At 43.6% G+C, this 21,939-nt stretch overlaps 1 protein-coding gene across 3 annotated transcripts in view; it reads left to right on the top strand.

Annotated features, from left to right (window-relative positions):
* Nucleotides 1–21,939, top strand: part of LOC146776322 (polycystin-1-like protein 2) — a 508,528-nt gene that overhangs the window by 263,448 nt on the left and 223,141 nt on the right. For all 3 annotated transcript variants that reach the window (XM_085637372.1, XM_085637374.1, XM_085637373.1), the window contains one exon: nt 2,953–3,131. In XM_085637372.1, the coding sequence (XP_085493498.1) occupies nt 2,953–3,131 (179 nt within the window). The remainder of the gene's footprint in view (nt 1–2,952; nt 3,132–21,939) is intronic.

Below are 21,939 nucleotides of genomic sequence, written 5' to 3'. Positions count from 1 at the left end.
GGCGGGGTATTCAAGAGTGTGGCCTGGATAGGTTCCGATAACAGGGAGTGTTGGTAACGAGGTGTTTTTAGCAGTGCCTTATGGGATTTAGAGCCATAAAGTTTGTGAAGGTAAATTGTCTGTTTCACGGGATTGGTTGACATCGAGGGGCGGAGTAATCTGCTCGTATTTGAACAGGGAAACTGCAGTATTGAGTAATACACTGTTTGATGCAAAGAGGAAATATGCCGGGAAGGTGATTACTCTGTTATATGATGAAGGTACGGGCGAATGTTTACGGAGCGTGGTTCACGGTTACAGGTCAGTTCAAAAGTAATGTGTAACATCAGGTGCTGGGGACCACTTAGTGGAGGTTCTACAGGTTAAGGGAGGTAAAATCTGGGAGGGTAATGTAGGTTGGGAGAGACTTCCTTGGGTACATTTTGGTCACGTATAGTGGCGCGTTTAGAGGGAAAACGTCAGTTACTCCAGTATTGGAACTTTCATAGATTCCCATAGCTTGTATCATTCCCCCGTCGTCGAAATGGGAGTCTCGGTAAACAAAATAACATAGCAGTAGGTTCAAAGGAGAAAGAAAAAAGGCCTAGGCCTCATTCGCTTTTGTAGCATATCCACCTCTTTTTGTAAAAGAGACCAAAATAAAGCAACTGCCAATCAGATTAGCCTCACCCCACAGAACCCTCCTGAGAGAACCTCAAAGCCTCAGATTTTCTACCGCACGTTGTGCTTAGGGAGTCTCCTTTGAGCTCTCCTCACTTCAACTCTAGTTGTCTACTTTTTTCAACATTTTTTCTTCAGAACTGTTTGGTGTTTCATTCAGAAATGTCTGACAAGGAGAAGAAAGCCCTTTTCAAGCCTTGTTCCACCTGTGGCAAGAAGAGGCTGTATGTGGAGGACAGGCATAAGGACTGCATTTATTGCCTGTACCCGGATCATAAGGCAGCGGACTGCAAGATCCGCCACACCATCTCTACGGAGACCCTCTGGGACCGTGAGGGTCGCCTTCTCACTTGGCTCCAGAAGGTAAAGTCGAGGAAGGGAACTCTGTCAAGTGACAGTGAGGACTCATCATCTGGCACCTCATCTCGAAGGTCAGTGAAAAGGGGTAGAGCTTCCCCTTCACCATCCTCAGAACGTCCTGTTAAGGCCTCAAAAAAGACCCCCCGTTAGTCTGAGAGCCGGAGTCCGAGTAAATCTCCTCACCACGGTGCAAAGGAGAGGGAAGGACTATCTGCAGCTGCAGCAGTGGTGGAGTCTGCTAAAACTTTTAAAAAGCCCTATTCTCTATCTTCTGAGAAGTCAGAGAAAGATTCCAGATCGTCGACGACGCTGCAGAAGGCTCCGTCGACGAAGACTTCAAAATCTTAGGTGAAAAAAGTTACATTTTCAACGGGCTCGTCGACGGTACCTTCTAGCCACATATCAACGTCAGTGTCGACGGGAGCGTTGACGATGGTTACGGCGACGACGAGAGTGTCAACGAGGGTGTCAACGACAGTGTCGTCCACGAGAGGAATTACGACGACGACAGCAGGAGTGTCGACGGTCTCGTCGACAGCAGTGTCGACGACGCCCATCTCTTCGTCGACGGTGGATCTTCCGTCGACTACCTCGTCGACGATGGTTTCTCTTACAACCCCATCGCCGACGGTACCGTCGACGACATCTTCGTCGACGGAGAGGATTAATATTTCCTTAAAGAGAATAACGCCTGATACGATGTCTCCAAGGAGGGTTACCCCCCGGTTGTACTGTTACACAACGGCTATGAAAATCTGAGGCTCTGAAGTTTTCTCAGGAGGGTTCTGTGGGGTGAGGTTAATCTGATTGGCTGTTGCTTTATTTTGGTCTGTTTTACAAAAAGAGGTGGATATGCTACAAAATGGAATGAGGCCTAGGCCTTTTTTCTTTCTCTTTTGTACCTACTGCTATGTTATTTTACCGAGACTCCCATTCCGACGACGAGGAATGATACAAGCTATTGGAATCTATGAAAATTACCAATACTGGAGAACCAAAGTTACAGGTAAGTAACTTGTTTTCTTACTAGCAAAACATGGTATGGTTTGTTTATTGTAATTTTTAATTGGTATACATAGATCTGAATACGCAAACTAATGTCATTGTTTTAATACTTGTAGTGAACCCCTGAAGAAGGGCTATCGAAAGCCTGAAATGCATTGGGTAAAAGAGATCCACTACTGAGGATGTTTTATGTTTTATGTATTTGTCATGTCATGCACCAGAGAAAGGCCTGGATTGGCATATCTGTTGCAGTTATAGCCAGGGGATGGGTGAGAAATAGAGACTAGTATGCACAGTAACATGTTCTTTTTAAAGATGGCCAGGAGGTGGTATGATAGCTGTTCCTAAGCTCGGGTGCAGCGTAGATCTTGCAGGTATCCTGTCTCCGTGGTGAATGTAGGTCTAAGATGTTTATACAAGCATTAAGCATGTCTATGTGCACTCCCACTATTGGTATAGAGACATAGGATGATCCTGTAATTTGCCTGTGATCATACAATGTAGTTAAGATTGCAAGCCAAGATTTGGACTCAGGTCTCCTGGAACCATAGATGGAAACACAACAGAGAGACAATATTTCATTTCTTGATGTAGTTGGATTAGGAGCAGTATTTCCACTGTCTTGTATCATTTAATATAGCCATTATAATTTGCCCAGTTGTAGCATAGATATGTCCAAAACAATTACACCACTATTGCATACATATGCTCCTTGTATTATTGCCGGAAGGGCACCTTCCTGGCACAGTGTACACATGCTAAGCCCTTTTTGACACTGCACAGAATAAATCTAACTAGTACTTCTCTCCTTGTTGTCTAATGGATTTAGCTATTACATTTTTACCCAACCTCATATTTCTTTGTGTATTACATTCTCCTTGTAAAAAGTTTTAAGTGAGGGTCTCATCTATTGAATTTATTTGGCAGGTGTTCATTCAGCTGACTGGCTCTGCAGGACAGAGTGAGACACACCACCTTTCGGACCCCAAAAAGGTGGCATTTAGAAGTGGCAACATAGATGTTTTCTTGCTGACTACTCCTTTCCCCCTGGGTGAACTTAAGAGCATTACGTTACGCCATGATGCATCGGGATCCCACAAGTCTTGGTAAGCCAAATAAAAATTGCACTATTGCTTCTCCAGCAGATTTATTCAGTGGTATCCCTTTATCTTCTGCATAGCTACCGTGTGTAATGTTCTTGCTATCGTTGTTGAATGATCAGTAATTTATTGACATCTATTATGTACCTATATAATCTTATGTTGAAACCAGAGCAGTTAAAGTAATGTGGCACTAGTTATCGAAGTAGTTCAAGTGGGTGTACTAATTTTTGTTGTAGAACTTGATGTACTACTGCCAGTAGTAGTACTGATAGTACTGTTAGTTGTGGCAGCGGCTGTAGCATGAGTAGTAGCATTCTTGGTAATACTTTGGAAAGCAGTTGTACCAGAAGAGAAAACAAATGTAGTCCTGATAATGGTACTTAAGGCAGCACCAGTAGTACTAATGACAGATGACTACATTAATGTCAGGAAACTGTGCCTTTTAGTCTTTGTACCAAGTAAAATGTTAGATTTGAGTTGCACTTTTAATTTTAAAATGTATATTCTACTAAATGGATTCAATGTGATAGGGCTCCTCAGAATAATTGCCTTTTAGTATGAAAAGATAACATGGGAGGAGATTGAATTGATGTGTTGAGGTTTTTAGATTCTTTGAACTCAGTGGAATATAACAGATCATACAAATCCCTAAGTACTCTCCCTCCCTCTCTCTTTCTCTCTTCTTGTTCTCTCTCTCTCTTTGTATATGTTTCCAAACTATTATAATAACCTGTCAATCATACTAACAAATAGCCTACCATTTAAGGGGGGTGACTCATTCCTCTGATTCCGGCATTAAAGGTCCATCCTGCTGATATCCGCAGCAACTAGTGAAAGCAGCACTCCCTTTACCTTGCTGGATGCAGAACTAAACAGTCCTATTCATCTTCCATCCTAAATACTGAAAACACAAGTGTTGTTGGATGTAATACAATAGCTGTGAAGTCTGTGTGAGATTTGCACCTACATATAACATAATGCATCTCTTACTGTCATACATAATAAAATTATAATACAGGGAACATCATGATTTTGTAACCATCTCCTCACTTGTTCCAAGCGTGTAATGTGGGAGGCTGGGTTCCATCAAGCCCACAGTACAGAAGAGGTGATGCTTTCTGTCCTTGATGATCTATGATTGGAGTGGGGTTTGGGGCATGTGTCCAAGCAAATTCTCCTAGATTTATCGCCACCTTCGATACTGTCGACCACGCGATTCTGCTGATTGGTCTGCAGGCGGCTGGTCTATCAGGTTGGCTATAAGTTGGATAGTCTCCTTTGTAGGAGGGCATACACAGGAAGTACAGCCAGGCCTGTTGTCTTCTTCCAAAAGTTATGTCATCTGTGAGTTCCCCAGCGCTAAGCATTATCTTCTTTGTTATTCAATGTTTACATCTGCCCATTGATCTTACCCCTGGCTAGTCATGGTTGTAGATTCTACAAACTACACTGATGACTCTCAGCTAATCTTCCAGCTTGATGGTATTGATTAATCCCACCAGGAATTTTGATTACCCTAAAGTTCAGACTGAGCTGGTTATTCTAAATCACAGGACATGTCTCCGGGCCAACAGCCAATGGCCCTCTGAGCTTGGATTCCCTTCTGCTCCAGGGGCTTCTGCCAAGAATCTGCGCCTTGTGGTAGATAATCAACTGTCCATGATCCCCAAGATCACGTCAATTACAGCAAAGTGCTTTGGCCTATTTAAATCTGTTTGGAAGGTCGCTCCTCTTCTATCATCCGAGGCTTTGAAAATAACTATTGCAGCAGTAATTGTGTCCCTCTTGGATTATGCAGACTCCTTCTTTGGGTCTCCCTGCAACTTCTTTACACAAATTACAAATCATTTACAATACAGCAGCAAGGATAATCTGTACATAGCATAGACATGTTCATATCTCTCCTGCCTTAATGAAGCTTCATTGGCTCCCCGTGAAACAGAGAGCTCTTTTCAAAACGGCTTGTATGATTTACAAATCCATTCATGACCAAACACCAGCCTATGTAGCAAGCAGAATTAAGAGGTATGTTACTCCTCAACCTTTCAGATCTTCTCTTGCTAACCAGCAGAGAATATCTTGGTTCAAGCAACAGAAAGCAGGGGGGCAGGAGCTTCTGTGTTTTGGGCACCATCTTATGGAATTTTCTCCCTTCCTTGATCAGGCAGGAACCTAACTTTTTGAAGTTCAGGAAGCTTTTGACAGTAAGTTATTTAAGCAAGCTTTTGATTAGCCTGAGCCCCCTCTCTTCTCCCTCCTGGTTGTCACAGCACCAAGAAACCCTTGGGTGTATGTGTTCTTTATACGCTTTCATAACGTATATTGTCTTCTAATTGGTGCGTCCTTATACAAAAATACATCTGTAACAAGAAAACATTTTCACTACTCACTTGTAACAATCTATTAAAAGCGAGCAGCGGTGACACAGGGCCATCCATACCTTATATAGCAGCACACAGGCAGCCTTCCTCTCTCAGAAACTGTTATCGAAGAAACAGTGCACCTTGCAGTACACACATGCACTCAGTGCCGGAAGCAGGAGGAAAATGCTAATTGGTATCAGTTCTGGCGCAGAGATACTGTTCGGTTGTCTGCTTACCTTTACCCTCACAAAATTCTGGACAAATGGGAAGCCTTCTCGTCAGTGCAATGCGGTCACCATGCTTTTCATCTTGGACAAATATTTTTCTTCACTGAGTAACAAGCAGACCGAAGCAGCAACTCCGAGCTGAGTTGCAGCAGTAAGCAACAACATTGCTTTCATTGTGCACTGCAACCATCTTCTCTTTCCCAAAAAATAATTTAAAAAATAAATATATATATGTGTATGTATGTGTGTATATTTATATATATATATATATTCAGTGAAAAAACCATAGGTTTCACACACGTTATAGTTAGCTGGACATTTCACTCGTGAAAAACCAATGATATTCCCCCGTATAGTTAGTTAAGCTAACTATAACTCGCGCACCCGCAATCCACTGCTGATGACGTCACATATTACATCACTCATGACATGGTCAGTGACATCACTCATGACATCACTGATGACATCTCAAATGACATCACTGATGACATCATTCAGTGAATGTGTATTTTTCTGAAAATTAAATATGTTTTATATATGTATATCTCACGGACGATGGAAGAATAAATGGGTATATAAGTGTCTAAATGGATGATTTGTTTTTGAAAAATTGATTGTATAACTGACTGATTAAGTGTATCTTAGTGAATATATGGCTTACTGAGTAATGTTTATATATGTAATTATCTGTATCAGTCTCTCACTTTGTGTATAAGTGGCTGCATGGGTTGGTGAGTAGCTACATGGGTGTTTATATAGGATGTTAGGTGGTTTTTTGAGTATCAGTCTGAGTGTCTGCATGGTTCGGTGGGGGGTATTACGTAGTGCATAGGTGCATGAATGAGTGACTCACTGGTTGTATGTGTTGAAGACAGCATGTGTGCAGGACTGTATGGGTGGATGAGTGTGTGTATGGGTGTGTTAGTGAGTGAATGACTGTCTCAATAGTGTCTTTATGAGTAACTACATATGTTTTAAACTAGTATATGTGACTATTGGTGTATATAAGTGAGTATATGTGAGAGTGAGAGATTGAAAGAGTTCCTGTATGAATAAGTATGTGTTTCTATAAGTGATTGTTTAAAAGACTAAGTATGTGTAAGTTTCTGTAGAAGTAAGTGTGGTGGTGTGTGTATAACTGTATATGCAAATAAATCTATGTTTGATTCATTTCATGAGCGAGTATGTGTGTCAGTAACTCTGTGGATGAGTGGCATTGTGTAGCAGGATGTATAGGTGTATGAGTACATATGATGAATGAGTACATGTATGAGTGACTGTACAGGACTGTTCGTGAATGTGTGGATGTGTATGTGGATCTTAGAATTACTGAAGAGGTTGTTGTAACTGGTATTGGTATGTCCATTTTTTTGAAAATTTTAGTCTCTATTTTTGAATGTGTGTTTCAAAGGTTATATTAGGGTGAGAGGAGGTCTGCCACTCTGTCACAAGGATGATGTCATCAGTGATGTCATTTGAGATGTCATCAGTGATGTCATGAGTGATGTCACTGACCATGTCATGAGTGATGTAATATGTGACGTCATCAGCAGTGGATTGCGGGTGCGCGAGTTATAGTTAGCTGAACTAACTATAACGGGGGAATTTCATTGTTTTTTTACGAGTGAAATGTCCAGCTAACTATAACGTGTGTGAAACCTATGGTTTTTTCACTGAATTTGCAAGATTTTTTAAATGCTAATTCCTAACTATAACGTGTGTGAAACCCATGGTTTTTTCACTGAATTTGCAAGGTTTTTTAAATGCTAATTCCTAACTATAACGTGTGTGAAACCCATGGTTTTTTCAGTGAATTTGTATGGTTTTTTAAATGCTAATTCTTACCTATAACGTGTGTGAAACCCATGTTTTTTTCAGTGATTTTGTATGGTTTTTTAAATACAAATTCTTATATTAAACGTGTGATTTTTTTTTTTTATTTGCAAGGTTTTTTACATTTTTTTTTTTTTTACTTTATATTCTCTTTAAACACTATGCTTAAATTTTAAAAATTCTGCAATATATTATTTTTTCTCATTTTTTTTTTACCAAGCAGGTAAGATATCTTAGTATAACATAGTGATTCTTTTTTTCCAGTTTTTTTTTTTTTTTTTACGTGCGCTTACGGTAAGCTTACGGTAAGCGTACGTTTTGCGTAATGTACGTAATATTTCTATTCTTTTTGCGTATGGTTATGCAATTTACGTAGTCGTGCGTACTGCGTGCGCGGCGCGTAAGTGCATACTTTACACGCGCACGTTACGCGGAAGTGTTTGGGCGTGCCTGTTATGCGCATGCGCGCGTGCGCATGTCTTTTATACGCGCATGCGTACTTTTACCGTAAGCGCTCCGTAAGCGTAACGTACGCGCACGGTGGGTCATGTGATCAAGAAACAAAACTTTTGATTGGTTTAAAGTACTTTCAGTTCTAGAACTCTCCTACACCACACCCATTCCCCTCATTTCTGCTTGTGATCCCTTAGGAGAAGGAGCTGAGTTGTCTTTGGGATACGATGGCAGACCAGCACTCCTCTTCTGAGAGTGAGGCTAGCAGCACCACCATCAGGCAGAGAAGGAGGAAACAGAAGAGCTCTTTTATATGGGAGTATTTTACTTTTCCTGAGGGCGAGAAAAAAGTAAATGCTGCTTTAGTGACTTGCAAGCTTTGCCAGCGTGTACTTTCTAGAGGTAATCCTAACAAGAAGTATTCCTTCCGGAATCACACTATGTTAAGACACCTTGAGGATGTACACCCTAGGACACATGCTCGACATACTAGAGGAAACCCTTCAGTAAGTCGACCAAGCACATCCACAGCAGCTCAGCCGAGTCCATCTTCGGTAGCTCAGCTGAGCCCTTCATCTGTGGGGGCAGATTCACCTTTTTCTGGTCCTCTGGAAACTAACCATCGATTTGCGAGGGTTACAATGCGGTGCTCAAATTGCCATGGTCTAATTGTTCGTGGGGAGACCAGTGTTCCCCTAATTAACAACAGAATAGACCAGCACATTTGTCCTACAAGCTAATATTCCCATTCTTCCTTTCCTCTGTCCCTGCATGAACACAACGGCTCTTTTAAGAGCCAACCTTACCTCTCAACTTTTTTTAATTTTTTCTTAAAAACGTTTTTTTTTTTTTACCGTACGCGTACGGTAAGCGTATTTTTTTTTTTTGTTTTTTAAAACACTAAAAAACAATTGCCACATTACAAGGTCCTTGAGGGATTAATAACGAAATACTGAAAATCTGTTTGAGGAGAAGTGGAAAAAAGGGATCATCAAATTTCTGACTTACCTGACCCACCCAAAAATGTAATTAGAAAACAGTATTCCTCATTTATACCAGTACACCTTAATTTATGGTGAAAACATAGTCCATAATATTTTACATGTTCCTTACATTTAAATTTCTCCCAAAATACAAAATGATAAACACAACTTCAACAAAAGGAATTCCAATTCTATTATTCATTTCTTAATTTACCACATACATCCCCTCTCAAACTCATAACTCACCTTTAAAATTAGTTAGTTGTGAAAGAAATGTGGCACTCAAACAGCAGATTATCAGAGCCAGGATCTCTGTTCTGTACACCTCTCTCCTCTCAGCAGAACCAGATAATGGCAATGTTTCCCTCTCTTTTTCCACACATATACATGTTAATTTCAAATCTCAGTGCTTCCCCCTTTTTTTCAAATGTAATCACACATTTCTATTGGATGAAAACCAACCCTTTTCCAAAAGTACCCTTCCCCCAACTTGACTTCTGCCTGCTACCATAGCAACAGCTCATGGAACACTGCTGTGTGGAGTTAGGTCAGAAGTTCACCACACAATGTTTCATTTCCAAAGAGCAAGAGTGCTTGACTTTTCTAACCTAACAGCAAATCCATAGTACTGTTCTTTGGTAACACATTTTTCTGTACCAATACAAAACATGCTTCTATAAATTGACACATACAGCCTAGTTTTTAGTGTAGAATGGTATGAAACAGTCAATGAGTTCTTTTTATATTAAAATAATATGTATGCCTCCATTTCCAAACTGTCTTTCATTTCTTTTTCCCATTCTACTGAAATACACCTCCTGAGTGCATCCAGATCTCCTTGGAAGATGTTCACAGTGTGGATTGTAGGGCACAGCTATGTCTTCTGGAGTGAAAAGTATGCAGAGAAAACAGGTATGGTGAGAGACCTTGCTTTGCCAAATGTAGACATTAAATGGATTGGTCAGAGAGGGTTAAAGTGGCACCAATTGATGCCATTGGTGAAATCCTTCATGCAAATCCAACACCCTGACCTCATAATAGTGCACTGTGGTGGCAATGACCTAGGCACTTTGACTGGGGTAGGTCTGGAAATGCTTATGAAGGACACCTTTGCACAACTGTTTTCACTTTTCCCTAAAACTGCCTTTGCGTATTCTAACATATGCCAAAGGCAAAAATGGAACTGGTCCAATCATTTTTGTCCACAGATTGAGAAAGCTAGGAAACACGTCAACAAATCTGTCTCTGCTTTCCTCCGAGACTATGGTATGGGTTCCATTTACCACAACAACTTGCGTTACGACATGCAAGACATTTATAGAGGAGATGGTGTACACTTCACTGATGAAGGGAACAGAGTCTTCCTCTTGAACCTTAGACTCTGCATTGGTACTTACTTGTAGGTACCACTAAAAAATCACTTCATTAACACAACGGCTCTTTTTAGAGCCCCCTAATATCTAAACACTTAAATCTGAATTTTATTTCTTTTTTTATTTTGTTTTTCTACCGTACGCGTACGGTAAGCTTACCGTACGCGTACTCTGCGATTTTTTTTAAAATTAATAAATGTTTTTTTCGTACTTTTGTGTCCTTCTTTGTCCCCCTTTCAAATGTTAGGGGGTCTGTAACTCTCTTCCTTGCCCCCTTTTCACAATATCTCCCTTTTTTTTTCTGTGTGAAACACACGAAATGGCGGCCGACACTTCCTGATTTCGTCCGATTCGAATGTTTACAGTCATGTGACAACCAATCAGATTTGAGCTCGCGCACGGCACCGTACGCGTACGGTAAGCTTACGGTAAGCGCACGGAGCGCGCTTACAGATATATATATTGATTTAAATGCTATTTTCTCAGGAACTACTGAACAGATTTACACCAGACCTACAAAAGGCACATCCTTGACCTGCCGACTACCTCTCTGCCAAATTACAAGTAATTCTGTTCAGCCGTTCGGGCTGTAGCTGTGTCTAAAGGTCCTATGGAAAAATGCATGGGGAAAATGCGTTTTGGGACCCCCCTTTTTTCTCAGCCCCCGCTTGACGAATCACCCCGAGACTTTCAGGGTAGGAGCGGAGCGTAGCGCCCCATTAGTTTTGAAAATTTTGCGAGGATTCGTCAACCGGCGCCAAAGTTATTCAAAATAGAATTTTCAGATTTCCTATGGAAACATGGTCCTAACTATAACTATCTACGGGCGACCGCCAGTAGATAATGTATGTATGTATATGTATGTATGTGTGTGTGTATATATATATATACATACATATATATATATATATATTGTAACCCAATCCCGATAATGATGGAGGCTGTCTAGCCAGGCGGTCCGTGCTGGGGCAATCGGCAGCCCCAAATATGTAACGCCAGCCAATTTCAAAATTCGAAATCAAAGCACGGACACCAAGGAGAATTGCAATGTGAGTCGGTTTAATCGCTGCAACCAAGACAACGCGTTTCAGCTTTCGCCTTGTTCATATATATATATATATATATATATATATATATATATATATATATATATATATATATATATTCACTGAAAAAACCATAGGTTTCACACATGTTATAGTTAGGAATTACCATTTAAAAAACCTTGCAAATTCACTGAAAAAAACATAGGTTTCACACATGTAATAGTTAGCTGGACATTTCACTCGTACAAAACCATTGAAATTCCCCCCCTATATATTTATTTTACAATAAACTACCTATCTATATAGTTATAGATTGACTGTATCCTGTAATATGGAATGGCACAGCTCTTTTATTTAAAATTTGGATAAAGTTGAACAGCATAGTTAATATCTTCTTTAAACTTATAAACAGATTAAAATGTTTTTTTTTTTAAGGGTTTTTCACGGTGCGCGCACCGTGTGCGCACCCCGCGATTTTTTGAAAAAAAATAAAATGTTTTTTTCACCCTTCGGGATCCTTCAGGGACCCCCTGACAAAGGCTAGGGGGTCAGGAACTCTCTACCCTTCCCCCTTTTCACGTTCTCCACCTTTCTTTTTCACTCTCACACACAAAATGGCATCCGACACTTCCTGATTTTGACCGATTGGAATGTTGACTGACATCTAACCACCAATCAGAATTACGCTTGCGGACATTTGGTGCGCGCACCGTGCGCGCACGGTGCGCGCATATAGATATTTATGTACTTTTAACTGCAATTTTCTCAGGAACTACTGAACAGATTGACACCATATATGCAAAAGGCACATGCCTGACCTGAGGACTACCTCTTTGCCAAATTTCAAGTAATTCTGTTCAGCCGTTCAGGCTGTACCTTCGACTAAAGGTCCTATGGGAAAATGCATGGGGAAAACGCATTTTGGGACCCCCCTTTTTTCTCAGCCCCCGCTTGACGAATCACCCCGAGACTTTCAGGGTAGGAGCTGAGCGGAGCGCCCCATTAGTTTTGAAAATTTCACGAAGATAAGTCAACCGGCGCCAAAGTTATTTAAAATAGAATTTTCAGATTTCCTATGGGAACTCGGTCCTAACTATAACTATCTACAATATTATATATATATATATATATATATATATATATTCACTGAAAAAACCATAGGTTTCACACACGTTATAGTTAGGAAATAGCATTTAAAAAACCTTGCTAATTCACTGAAAAAACCATAGGTTTCACACATGTTATAGTTAGCTGGACATTTTACTGATAAAAAACCAATGAAATTCCCCCGTTATAGTTACTGTAGGCAACTATAACTCACGCGACCGCAATCCTCTGCTGATGCTAATACTGTATTTAGACACTTATTTGCCCATATCTTCTTCCATTAAATTTTAGCTATACATATATTACAAATATTTTTTTTTCATAAAGACACATATGTCATCAGCAGAGGATTACGGTCGCGTGAGTTATAGTTGCCTACAGTAACTATAACGGGGGAATTTCATTGGTTTTTTATCAGTAAAATGTCCAGCTAACTATAACATGTGTGAAACCTATGGTTTTTTCAGTGAATTAGCAAGGTTTTTTAAATGCTATTTCCTAACTATAACGTGTGTGAAACCTATGGTTTTTTCAGTGAATTTGTACGGTTTTTTAAATGCTAAGTTACTTTACGCCATTTGTGGCGTGCGCGCCCACTTAACGCAGTTCGTTCCGTGCACGGTTTTTATCAACTTTAATAAGCCCTGTACATTTGGTGGCCTTCGGCCACCAAAAGCACAGGGGGTGAGGTCAATGTGGATAGTGTTTTTTTTATTTCGATTTTATAATTTCATGTTGCCAAAATTACGTTTTTTTTCTCTATTAATAAGCCCTGCACATTTGGTGGCCTGCGGCCACCAAAAGCACAGGGGGTGGGGTAAGTGTGGATAGTGTTTTTTTTATTTTTATTTTTTTACCGTAAGCGTACGGTAAGCTTACGGTAAGCGTACGGTAAGCGTACGGTAAGCGTACCCCGCGAAATTGCCGAAAAAAAAATAAAACCGTTTTTGCTCTTGGGGGATGTTTGGGGACTCCCTCAACATGACTATGTGGGAGGGAGTTGTCAAAACAGCCCCGTAACATGTTTTTGGCCATCATGTTTGATAAACAACACTCAGTGCGAGAGACAAAATGGCGGACGCCGCTTCCTGGTTTCGGCCGATTCGAATGTTTACTAAGATCTAAGAGCCAATCAGAATCGCGCTCGCGCACGCCACCGTAAGCTTACGGTAAGCGTACGGTAAGCGTACGGTAAGCGTACCGTAAGCGGGCTCAGATATATATATTGATTTAAAGGCTATTTTCTCAGAATCTACTGAACAGATTTACACCAAACCTACAAAAGGCACTTCCTTGACCTAGGGACTACCTCTCTGCCAAATTTCTAGTAATTCTGTTCAGCCGTTCGGGCTGTAGCTCGTTCTAAAGGTCCTATGGAAAAATGCATGGGAAAAACGCGTTTTGGGACCCCCCTTTTATCTCAGCCCCCGCTTGACGAATCCCCCCGAGACTTTCAGGGTAGGAGCGGAGCGTAGCGCCCCACCTATTTTGAGAAATTCGCGAGGATTCGTCGACCGGCGCCAAAGTTATTCAAAATAGAATGTTGAGGTTTTCCTATGGAAACGTGGTCCTAACTATAACTACCTACTGGCGACCGCCAGTAGGTAATATACACATATATATATATATGTATATGTATATATGTATCCTACTGGCGATCGCCAGTAGGTAGTTATAGTTAGAACCTTGTTTCCATATGGAAAGCATTTTTTGATTTGGCGCCGTTTGACGAATCTTCACAAATATTTCAAAACTAATTGTTCACTCAGGTCAGTTCCTGTCTTGAAAGTTTTGGGGTGATTCGTCAAGGGGGGGCCGAGAAAAAAGGGGGGTCCCAAAATGTGTTTTCTCCATGTTAATTTCCATACGAAAATTTAGACACGGCTACAGCATGAACTGCTGAACGGAATTTCACCAAATTTGGCAGAGAGATAGCTCTTGGTCCAGAAAGAACGCTTTTGTTTAAATGGTGTAAATCCGTTCAGTAGTTTTTGAGATATTTAAAGATTTACAGATATCGATATTTGAAAATTGTAAGATCAGATTGGCTGAGCCCTTCCGAGCACGTGCTTGCCTCTGATTGGCTGCCAACACTTCAAACCAGGAAGTGTTGGCAGCCATGTTGTGATTCGGTACCGAGGGAGAAGGAAAAGGGTGAGTGAAAGATTAACAAGCATTTGCAATGCAATAGGTCACGCATTTGCGAAATTTGAAGCTATTGGCATTGTAAATGACAATGACTTTTATTTATCTGTGTTTAAAACCAACACATAGATAAAAGGTTTGTCATTTACAATGCCAGTAGCTCAAAGTGTCGCAAATGCGAGACCTATTGCATTGCAAATGCTAGTTTTTATAGCAACCAGCACATTAAAAGACTGGCCATACCAGGTGGGAACCGTAGTTATACATTAAATTCAAAGACCAGAGTTAGTAAATGCAATGAATGAGGAAGGACAGAAGCAAACAAAATATGACCTTTAACCCCCAGCTTTCTGTAAGTGGTAGTGAGCTGTCGTATACGATATCATCCAAATACCTCATCTTGTATCTGGTCCACATGCAGCTGGGAGGGGTGGAGGAGCGACTCAATGATTAAGGCTACTCCAGGTCTAGCAGTAGCCTGTGGGGGGGGGGGCAGCACTGTGGGTATGGGTGACCCTGGAGCCGATCCTACTTTCTCTGATCCCTCAGCATCCCGTGAGTGGTCTACCATCTCACACTATATCTTTAAGTCTTTTTCAGCATGTTCGTCTCTGAGACCCTCATCATGTAGTACATTACCAAGTGCGTGCACATACGAATACAATTGGAAAGTAGAACGCCTGACATTTTATGGCATAGCCATTATGGCGCACGGTATTAAAACATTTGATTGTGTATCTTTACCTGTCTAGTCCAAGCTTCGGTCGATTAGCAACAGGGAGCACTTGTGTGGCGCGGTCTTCCTCCTGATCTTGCCCTGCGGGTCTCCAGCCAGTTCCCCAGCTACGAGTCGGCTGACTGCGCCCATAGCGAAGCACTCCTCGCGAACCCCCAGTTCCTCCAAGAGGCTGGCCAGTTCACGGGCCAAGCCACGTATCTGACCTTACAGAGCAGCCAGCAACTCAGTCTCTGCTGCCGAGGGAAGCTGTGTTTTCCTCTCAGCCCGGGATTGGCCGGACAGGCGCTGAAAATCCGATGAAAAGAGAGCGGCTGTGGCAGGGGTAAGAATTAAGAACGGAACCAGAGGAGCCCAGGATAGAGGCGCATGCGTCACCTCAACCACGCCGGTGTCGTCTCCCATCCATTGGTGGATCTGTTCCTCCAGGCACGCGCTCTCCTCAGGGGAAGCGGGGGAGACAAGGAGCACATGGCAATGCTGGAAGCAGCTGCCTAGCACTAGATCCCGCAGCACGTCCAGTCCGCCACCCCGTGGAGCCTGTCCAAGACTAGCACAGCTCGGGATTGTCCAGGGTATTCAACCGGTCCGGTGAGCCCCCGACGGCAAGTGCACCCACCCGCAGCAAAGCCCACACACCTCCGACACTCCAGTGCAGGCTCTCAGCACTTGCAGTGTCCAGAAACACTAAGGAACCTCGGAAGCACGCGCTTCCATGCCTGGGCAGAGGCAGAGCTGAAGGGTGAGGACATTGCCAGCTGAACGCGTGCATATCTCCTGTCCTGCGTGCGCGCTAGACAGGGAGGGAGAGAGGGAGCGCCTGCTGTCTTTTATGCTTACGCCTTCAGCCGTACACGTCCACATGTCTTGTCTTCCACACGCATGCACATGTCCTGTCCCCCTTCGGCCAAGAAACTGACAACAATAGATCTCGCCAAGGCGAGCACCGCATGCGCTGCGCCACTAGGCGAGACCTAAAAAGAAGAAAAGGGGGCAGGTTAAAAACACCCTGACCCCCCCGCCCCCCGGCCCAAAAAAGGCATTTTTTTTTTACATTTTCGGCCGGGTCGCGCCGGGTGTGCAAACTCCGTCGACAATGAAAAGAAAAAAACAAGTGCGGGCTCCCACGCTTAGTTTTTTAAAGCCCCCAGGTGGACCAGGTCCCATGGGGCAATCCTCATTTCTGTAGCGGGGCCCACTGGCCCCCCCGCAGCCCCGGGAACTCCCACCTCCCAGGGGTTTTATTATAATAGGGTGGGGGGACCTCGCGGGCCCCCCAAGGCCCGGGGACTGCCACCTCCCCGGGGCTTTATTTAAATACGGTGGGGGGCCTCGTGGGCCCCCGGGGACCGCCACCTCCGGGGCTTATTTAAATAATGTGTGTGGGGGGGCTCAAACCTGGGGACCACCACTGTTTATTTCAATTCGGGGGTCTGTTACGGACCCCCGGCCCCGGGGACCACCATCTCCCCGGGGCTTTACAAATGATGGGAAGGGGGCCACGCGCCACCCCTCCTGGATCCCTTGATGGCCCTGGGGACCGCCACACCCCAGAGTCAGCTCCTGTAATGTCCCGGGGTACCCACCCCCAGGACATTGCTGTTTGCTATGGCAGGGCTGTCATAGCAAACGCTGCTTTGCTTTTTGGATGCGAGAGCAGGAGACCTGCTCTCGCTTCCAAAAAGCAAAGCAGGGGAGCTTCTTGTGCGGGCCCCCCTCCCGTATTACTTAATAATACATTTAAAAAACGAGCCCATGCCCCAGGGGATGGGGTCCCCGCGGCCAAAATCCACCTCGGGAGGGGGTCCGCACGACCCCTTCCCGTTTAAATGTGGCAGGCCCTGGGGGATGGGGTCCCCAGGGCCCAAAAAAAGATTAAAAGAAGGGGGGCCACACAGCCGAACTTCTAACTTTTTTTTTTTAAAGCCGGCATCTCGCTGGAGGCCCTGCCCCCTCCCTGCACCACTCTGCAAACGCGTCACGTGGCGCACTGCTGGTGGGGTGATGAGGTCCTCTTGTGTCCTGAAGACCTCAGGGCACAAGTGGACTTTATCCCCTGAGTAGCAGTGCGCCAGGAGGTGCGTTTGCAGAGTGGTGTAAAAAGGGGGCGTGGCCTCGGAAAACTCTCAGCAATCCAGCTCTGTGGCGCTTACTTGAGGTACCTGGTGGGCTAGTTGGACCCAGAGACCCTCAGGATTGAAAGGGACTTAATCCCCCAACCCAGAACGTACCAGGAGGCTCGTCTGCAGAGTGGGGGAGAAAGGGGGCATGGCCTGGTATAAGAAGTTAACAATCCTGCTGGGTGGGACTTACTGGAGGTAATAGGAGGGGTAGTTGGTCCCCAAGGTTGACGTTGGGGGCTAACTACCCCTCCTGTTACCTCCAGTAAATCCCACACAGTGGGATTGCTAAGAGGTGTTCGGAGGCCACGCTCACCTTTCTCCACCACTCTGCAAACGCTGCTGCTATGTTATAGTTAGAAATTAGCATTTAAAAAACCTTAGAAATTCGATCAATTGATAGGGGGCAAGATGGCTGCCGTGAGACCGTAGGAGAAAGTCGCTTATTCCTCCTCTCCTCAGAATGCAGTACTACCCACATAATTGTGCGAAGAGTTTTTCATTTATTTAACTTACGGAGTGAATTATCCTTACACTCGGTAGCTGCGGGGGAAGAGTGATGATTTTAGCTATGAGACGGTGCTCGCGGATGCAACTTAATGCCCTGAACTTATCGAACTTAACGACGCACCTCCCTGAGTTTCGTAGTACGAGCCAACTGATCGTAACCACTATTTGGGTCACTATCATTCGACATAATAGGAAAATGACTTCAAAGATTCAGCAACCTACAAGGGGGCTAAGGGATCCCGGAGAAGAAGAGAAAGACCCTCAGAACGAAAGTCCGGGACCTAGCGACCCCGGTGTTCCTGCGGACAATCTGAGAGCGAAGACTCGCTTGAGAATCCAGGCACAGAAGGAGTGTATGAAAAACACTCGAGCAGAGAGATATGAGAAGATTTCCAGGAGTGTCTCAAGAAAAGAAAAGGAAAAAGAAAAAGAATCTAAGAGAGTGAAAGGATTGCAGATCAAGAAGATTACTAAAGATCGTGTACCTGACACGGGGGCTGTATTGCCTGGGCTTGAAGGGAAAGATGGAAGAGATGCAGTCCTCCGTCAGCCTACCTTGAAGGAAGTTTTTGCCGCTACAGCGACGGCAACATCGGCTACTCGAGGGCTGCTCCAGGATCGATAAAGGACACCTCTCTCTCCGCCGCTTCTCATCGATGTTACCGGAAAGGACGTCGCTAGCAACGTAATCTCACGCATGCGGAATGAGAGGACGAGTGGTGAATCGACTGAGCTAGACTGCGCGCTGAGAGCCTGCAGCAAGAACACAAAACAGATCACTGCTGGGGATGTGGCTCCTGAGAGCACAACAGTATTGGAGTTGCTGCAGCATGAGAAGGACACTGATACTGACTCTCTTATCGCTCTTAAGAAAATCCAGGTACAGACACAGCTAGGGGGGGGGGGGGGCAAAAGTGAGAGTTTACACTTGGCGCATGAAGAAATTGAAGAAATTGAAGAAACTGCAGAGCCTGAGCCCGAGCCTGAGCCTGAGTCTGGGCCTGAGCTTGGGTTTAAACTGGGAATAAAGCCCACCGCAATGGGGGAACCTGGTGACAAGCAATGCTTTGCTGAATCTGTAATTGAGCCTGCTCAAGCTGTTACTAATGGCAATCAAGTATCGCAATCCTCAAAAAATATAAAGGCCCATGTTGTCAAAGACATCCGGGGGGTTAATGACCCCATAGTACAGGGGGTAATTATCCCGGGCTCACCCATCGATGAATGCTTTTATTCAGTTGATGATGACGAGGAGGAGCATGTGGGCGGAAAAAATATAGGGAAGGGCAAGGCCACTTCCCATATGGACTTAAATATAGACTTAAATATAGACTCAGCCTCGGGATTAAGTGATAGATCCGACTCATATTTGGATTCAGATTCAGCGTCAGGTTCATCCTTATCCTTATTTCCGCCGGGACACCTGCCCAGAAACTCTGAGATCGAGACTTCAGAAGTGGAATTAGAAAGGGAAATGGGGACTAGAAACCTCAGAGGATGTAGGTCGAAAAGTGCAAGAGCGAGGTCGCAGGGGAAAGTGCAAGCTCCAGTACAGAATTTAGCGAGCCCCATGCAGCGGGAGGTGGCTAGGAAGCTGGACTGGGACTACTCAGCCACATCACAGGTTTATCAAGAGGGGGGCGTACATCCTCAAACCCAGCAACTTTTTCAACCTTCTCCTGGTCATTTGGAGCAACCAGCGGCCCAGATCTCTAATCCTAATTTTGACTTGCTACTTGGAACATTAAAACAGATGCAGAGTGAAGCAAGGGCAGAAGGTCGGAGAGCTAGACAGGCTAACAAAAAAATAGAAGGGTCCCTGCGCAAAGTGAATAAACTATATACAGATATGGCTGGGAGAATCACAGAGGTAGAGGAAAGGACTGGGAAGTTGGAGGATGTTGTCACCAAGCTTCAGGAAGATAAACATTTGCAGGAGAAAACAACAACAGATGTTCTTTGGAAACTTGAGGACTTTGAGAATAGGCAAAGGCGGAATAATATAAGGCTTCTTGGTGTGGAGGAAGGCAAGGAAGGCCAGGATGTCCGTGCCTTCGTGGTAGACCTATTCAGAGGGGCATTCCCTGAAATTACCAAATGGAGCTGGGAAAATTAGATCCAGCGGGCTCATCGTTTCCCTCTAATCCAGAAAAGAGGAGCTACAAATGGTAACCCAAGGGCGATTCTTGTTTACGTTGGTAATTTTTTGGCAAGGGAGGAGATCATGAGTAAGGCAAAGCCAGCAGCAAAGAGGTCCTATAAAGACATACATTTTTTCGCTCGGCCGGACTTTTGCCACACCACCGTCGAAAGAAGATGGCGGATGAGGCAATTAATAACTCCTTTTCAAAATGCAGGCTGTGAAGCTTATTTGATGTTCCCTTCCCGCCTTAAAGTAATAGCTAATGGGCAATTCAGGGTGTTCTCCTCTGAGCTACTTGCTCAGGAATATCTATTAGAACTGAAGGAGAAAAGGAGCCAGAAGAGTCAAGTAACTACCTTAGGCACAATCTGATTAATATGATGAAGAATAGGATGTTTACAATTTAATCTATTGGCGAGTGCAAGTATAACTAGGGTAGCAATTTTTTTGAGAGTATTAGATGAGTGGGGGGAGGAGGAGGCGGACAACCTAGGGTCAAGGTAGCCATACATAGGTCAGGATTGACCTATTTGCCAGTAAGGGGGGGAGGGCCTGTAGGGAGGGGGGAGATTGGGTGGGGGGGGTGAGGGACAGGGCACGACAAATTAAGATTTGTACAATTGAAGGCATGCAACTGTGGAAAGAATTAGCATTGTTTTGTATTTTAGGAACAGAGGGAAAGTTAACTGAACAGAAATTAGAAAATAATACTAGATGTAAGGCTGTGATTTTTTTGAAGCAATGTCCCTATAACTTCTGCCATTTTGTGAGAATATCGATCTTATTCGAATACAATGGTTATTAGAGTAGCGACGTGGAAACGTCAGTGGTTTGAATGACTGTCAGAAAAGACGAAAGATCGCCCTGTCACTAAAACAAATTAATGCCGATATTATATTTATTCAAGAAACTCATATTATGGCCTCGCAGGTATATCTTTTGGACCAATTAGGTTTTCAAGTATTAGCACATTCAAAGCAAGGTTCTAAACATAGAGGGGTCGCAATACTATCAAAGAGTAGAAATCTGAATACCAGAAAAAAACTAGAAGATCAATGGGGCAGGTGGGCATTAATTGAATGTCTTATTGAGGGAGAGTGGTATACCCTTGGGGTGGTTTATGGGTCAACGGAGGATGACCCAGAGAGTCTTGAATTTTTAGATGGAGAACTAGCTTCCTGGTCACCTCAGATTATACTAGCAGGGGATTTTAATATAAATGGGGCAGATGGCTTAGGCGTAGAGACAGGATCATATGGGAGGTATCAGGGAAGGAAGAAAAGAGTATATCGAGCACTAGGAGAGCTAGTGAGGAACAATATGTTGTTAGATGTTTGGGGGAAGTTAAAAATGGGTGATAGTGGATTTACGTATTATTCTGCCCCTCATCAGGTTTGTGTAAGATTAGATTATTTTTTTGTCTCTAACTCAATGATTTCTTATGCAAGGATAGAAAGACTACCCCGCATATTTAGTGATCATAATCCTTTGATTATGACCCTAAATATTCCCAGTCAACCTAGGAAAGCTATAACATGGACATTTGAGCGTGGGCTTCTTCAGGACCAAAAATATATTTAGCATATGACTTCCTGGGTTAAGGAGTTCTTTGAAAATAATAGAGGCAGCGCAGAGACAGGAATAGTCTGGGACGCATTCAAGGCAGGGATACAAGGGCAAACTTTAAGTTTTAACACCTTTAAACGTAAACGGGAGCAATCTAGAATAAGAGAGCTAACGGAGGCAGTCTTGGAGGCGGAGGAAGAATTACA

The sequence above is a fragment of the Triturus cristatus genome, chromosome 12, assembly GCF_964204655.1.
Source record: "Triturus cristatus chromosome 12, aTriCri1.1, whole genome shotgun sequence".
NCBI lineage: Eukaryota > Metazoa > Chordata > Amphibia > Caudata > Salamandridae > Triturus > Triturus cristatus.
Note: the sequence above shows the minus strand (reverse complement) of the source record. Positions and strands in the feature narration are given on the sequence as shown.